This window comes from Camellia sinensis, chromosome 1 (assembly GCF_055761805.1).
Source record: "Camellia sinensis isolate YWXY chromosome 1, ASM5576180v1, whole genome shotgun sequence".
In the NCBI taxonomy this organism is placed as follows: domain Eukaryota; kingdom Viridiplantae; phylum Streptophyta; class Magnoliopsida; order Ericales; family Theaceae; genus Camellia; species Camellia sinensis.
Genome location: NC_138961.1, coordinates 251310446 through 251314249, shown reverse-complemented (window position 1 = coordinate 251314249; position 3804 = coordinate 251310446). Strand labels below are relative to the sequence as shown.

The 3804-nt window shown below is 36.9% G+C and overlaps 1 protein-coding gene across 1 annotated transcript; it reads right to left on the bottom strand.

The window, feature by feature from the left end:
* Window positions 1–390: 390 nt before the first annotated feature.
* Window positions 391–3282, bottom strand: LOC114256539 (receptor-like protein EIX1). Its single transcript, XM_028196211.2, has 2 exons — window positions 733–3282; window positions 391–617 (listed from the first exon to the last, which is right to left on the bottom strand). The coding sequence occupies exons 1-2, from the start codon at window positions 3232–3234 to the stop codon at window positions 531–533; spliced, it is 2589 nt and encodes an 862-aa protein (XP_028052012.2). The 5' UTR covers window positions 3235–3282; the 3' UTR covers window positions 391–530.
* Window positions 3283–3804: the final 522 nt, after the last annotated feature.

Sequence of the window (3804 nt, the reverse complement as noted above, 5' to 3'; positions counted from 1 at the left end):
CTTCTATGAATGTTTGTCTTTAACTTTGTATTTGAAGTACTTTATATTTTTCCATTGAGATCAACACAAATCTTTGTATCAACCTAAATTAAATCTCATCTAGTAATAAATACTTTTGAAAAATGATTCTGAACATTGTTGTATGATTACTAATATTTATATACAGGCATGTTTGCAAATTATAAGAAATGACACATTCCTTTATAAACAATCATATTTACTGAGATCTACAAGCAAAGCTTTTTTTGACAAGTGACAATTCTTTCAAGCTTTGTTGAATTTCCATTGTAGACGAGAAGCACGTGTCAAGACAAATACAATGATCCAGTCTTTTGATTTCCCAAGGAAATGGAAATAAGCAGCCCTCCAATGTCTATTAACAATCAAAGTGCTACAAACCCCCCAAAACCCCATGAAATATCCCAATCCTATGCTGATGGATAACCATAGCATTTCAAACTTACCTTCATCATCTGCAACTTCTTTGTTGTGACTAGGGGTCGGCCCACCGTCATGAATACACTTTGTTATTAGAGGAAGCCCACAAAGAGCAGGATTACCCTCGTAAATTGATGGATCATTGAGTGTTTGAAACTGGTTGCTTGTAGGGATTTCACCTGACAAGTTGTTATACGATAAGTTCAAATGATTCAAAAAAGTCAATGATGCCATGCTTGGTGGAATACAGCCTGAAAGTTTGTTTTCTGAGAGATCGAGTGTTTCTAACAATACCATGTTTCCAATCTTCTCCGGTATCCTTCCAGTCAACTGATTCATTGATAAGTTCAACGCACCTAATTTGATAAGGGTTGTTAGTTCTTCAGGAATATTTCCAAATAAATCATTGACCGAGAGATCTAGAATATTCACGAGGTAAAGGAGGGGAGCGTGATATTCAATTACAGCTCCCTTTGCAACCACCTGCAAATTCCCTTCATACCGCTCTGAAGTAAGCTGGATTTTCATGCCATTAAAATTCTCAAAACAAGGTGGAATTATTCCTGACAACTTATTTTGTGAAAGGTCCAATATGTGAAGTGCAGAGAGGTTACATATTTGTGAAGGTATGTTTCCAGTAAAGGAATTATTCCGTAAACGGAGAATCAATAAAGATGGCATGCTTTCTCCTATCCAAGACGGAATATATCCAGATATTTTATTGTCGCCAATATCGATGGTTTCCATGGACGTACAATTTTGCAAATCTGGTTGAACTTCCCCTGAAAGATTGTTCTTAGAGAGATATAAGAATTTGAGAAATTTTAGGGAACCCATTGAGCTTGGTATTATACCAGATAGACTATTGTTTGACATTTCAATAAAGTACAAGTCTGGCATATTATTCCAAAAGTCAGGTATTTCTCCAGAAAGTCGATTGCTTGAGATGACTAGGTTTGTCATAGCATTTAGTTTACCTATGGACAAAGGAATGCTACCAATTAAAGAGTTCATAGAGATATCTAAATCTGTTAACTGGGGCATTACATCACCAATGTTTAGAGGAATTGGTCCAGAGAACAAGTTATCCCTTAGATATAATGCACTCACATTGGATGACCAAAGCGGGAGAGGGCCTTCAAAGCGGTTTGAACTAAGATCAACATGGGCAAATTCATTAAACCGTAATGAGTTAGGCACTCGTCCGCTTAAGTTATTATAAGGTACCTCTATATCATCGAGTTCCAAATCCAACTTCCAAAACCAATCTGGTATGGTGTCAGAAATTCCAACATTGTTAAGAACGAGAGTGTTCAACTCACTTTGATTTTGAAGCCATGTTGGGAATTTGGGTCCCAACTGGCATGATCTGATGTTGATGAATGTGAGCTTGAAAGGAGGAATCCAATTAGAACTGATGTTGAAAATCATTGAAATATTTGGTGATCCTCTATAAATTGAGAGTTCCCTCAAGTTTGAGAGATTTGCAAAATGAGCTTCAGTAACAATACCTTCCCATGAATTCTCAGAGAGCTCCAATACAATTAACGATGAGAGTTGCCCAAGGTTTTGTGGGACGCTCCCTGTCATTTGATTGTTGGAGAGGTATAATTCCTCCAGAGAAGATAAATTTCCGATGGAGTTTGGAATCGGACCTTGGAACATGTTATTCCAAAGTATAAGGTACTGCAATTTCTTTAAGTATCCCAATGTATTAGGCAGGTTGCCAGTCAATTGATTATATCCCAGATCCAATGTCTGTAAGCTACTACTAGGACATTCAGATAAACCACTGATGAATTCAGTCAACTCTCCTGTGATATTGTTGAAAGAAAGTTCCAACATCTGCAAATTACAGAACTTTCCTAGATTTCTTGACAACTGACCTTGAAGGAAGGAATTTTGTGAGAGATCAAGGTTTTGAAGGGAAGTTAGCTTTGTAAAGGCATCTGAAACTTCACCTTGGAGATTGTTGGAGTTGAGATCAAGTTGGGTAAGGGAACTAAGATTGAACAACCATTGGGGTATTGTGGAGTTGAAGCCATTGTTGGAGAGGTCAAGTACTGAAAGAGATGTAAAATTAACAGAAGGAAGAGAGGGTGGAAGGTTGAGAAGCACACACTGAGGCAAATGTAATTCTAAAAGGGATGGAAGCATATTTAAAATTTGAAGCCAAGAGGATGCAGCCTTACTAAGGTCCACACCTCCCAAATTAAGGTACTTTAAAGATGAAAGACTTGATATCCATTTCAAATCATTGACATTTGAATCATCAAAGTAGGAGCTGAGATCAAGATAAAGCAAGCTTGAAAGGTTTCCGAGATTTGGTGGGATTGTCTTACCAAAAAATGCACCAGAGAGATTGAGGTATCTCAAATTTGTGAGGGAGCCGAGGAAATTTGGGATTTCGATCCCTCCAAAGTTATTCATACTCAAGTCTAAATAACTCAAATATTTCAAGTTGAGTAAAGAAGGATTGATCTCACCTCCCAGGTTGTTTACTGTTCCATTGATATCAAAACTATCTGGAAATGGGTTGCGAAGTTTGAGTTTGATGACATTTCCAGTTCTGTTGTTGCAGTTCACGCCTTGCCACGTACAACAATTTCCTCCGACCCAAGAAGAGAGCCGGCCTGAAGGATCTGTGAGGCCTTGTTTGAACTTAAGAAGTGCTTTCTTCTCAATTTCTATGCAACCCCCGTTAACACTCTGAAAGCTGGAGCTAAGTTTTATGGCTTGAAAGTAAAAGAAGAGAATAAGAAAGAGAAGTTGGAGGGAGCCACTTTTCATAGCCATGTGTGGTTGTGCAAGAATATGCTGAAAAAGGAGAGTATGTGTTTGTTGTGTTGTGACTACGTTACAACTCACTTCACATATATATAGATGAAGATTCTCGAACGGGGACAAGGCCTGGTTTTGGGGCTTTTTCCAAAATAAGTTAAAATAACAACTTATTTTTCAAATTAGGTTTATTTTGGACGGAATTTTTAAAATAAGCTAAAACGTTATTACAAATCACGTTTTCACTATATTTTTGGCCTAGCCGCAAAAAATTGATAAAATCGTAAAAGTGTGGCTACAAACCACACTTTTAATGAAGAAAACGTGGTTACAAACTACGCTTTTAAGGAAATTTATTTTTACAAAAAAAGTATGGTTAGAAACCACGTTTTACGCTTTTAAATAAAATTGTTTTGTAACCAAAACAGGAGACAAGTAGGAAGGTAGTTCAAATGGTAATATGCTCTTTTCCATGGAAGAGGTACGCGGATTCAATCCCTCACATCTCCAAACTCTTGTATTTTTCAAATTCAATTCAATTTTTTTTTTCCCTATCCGCTTACTCTATATATTTTATATATTTAT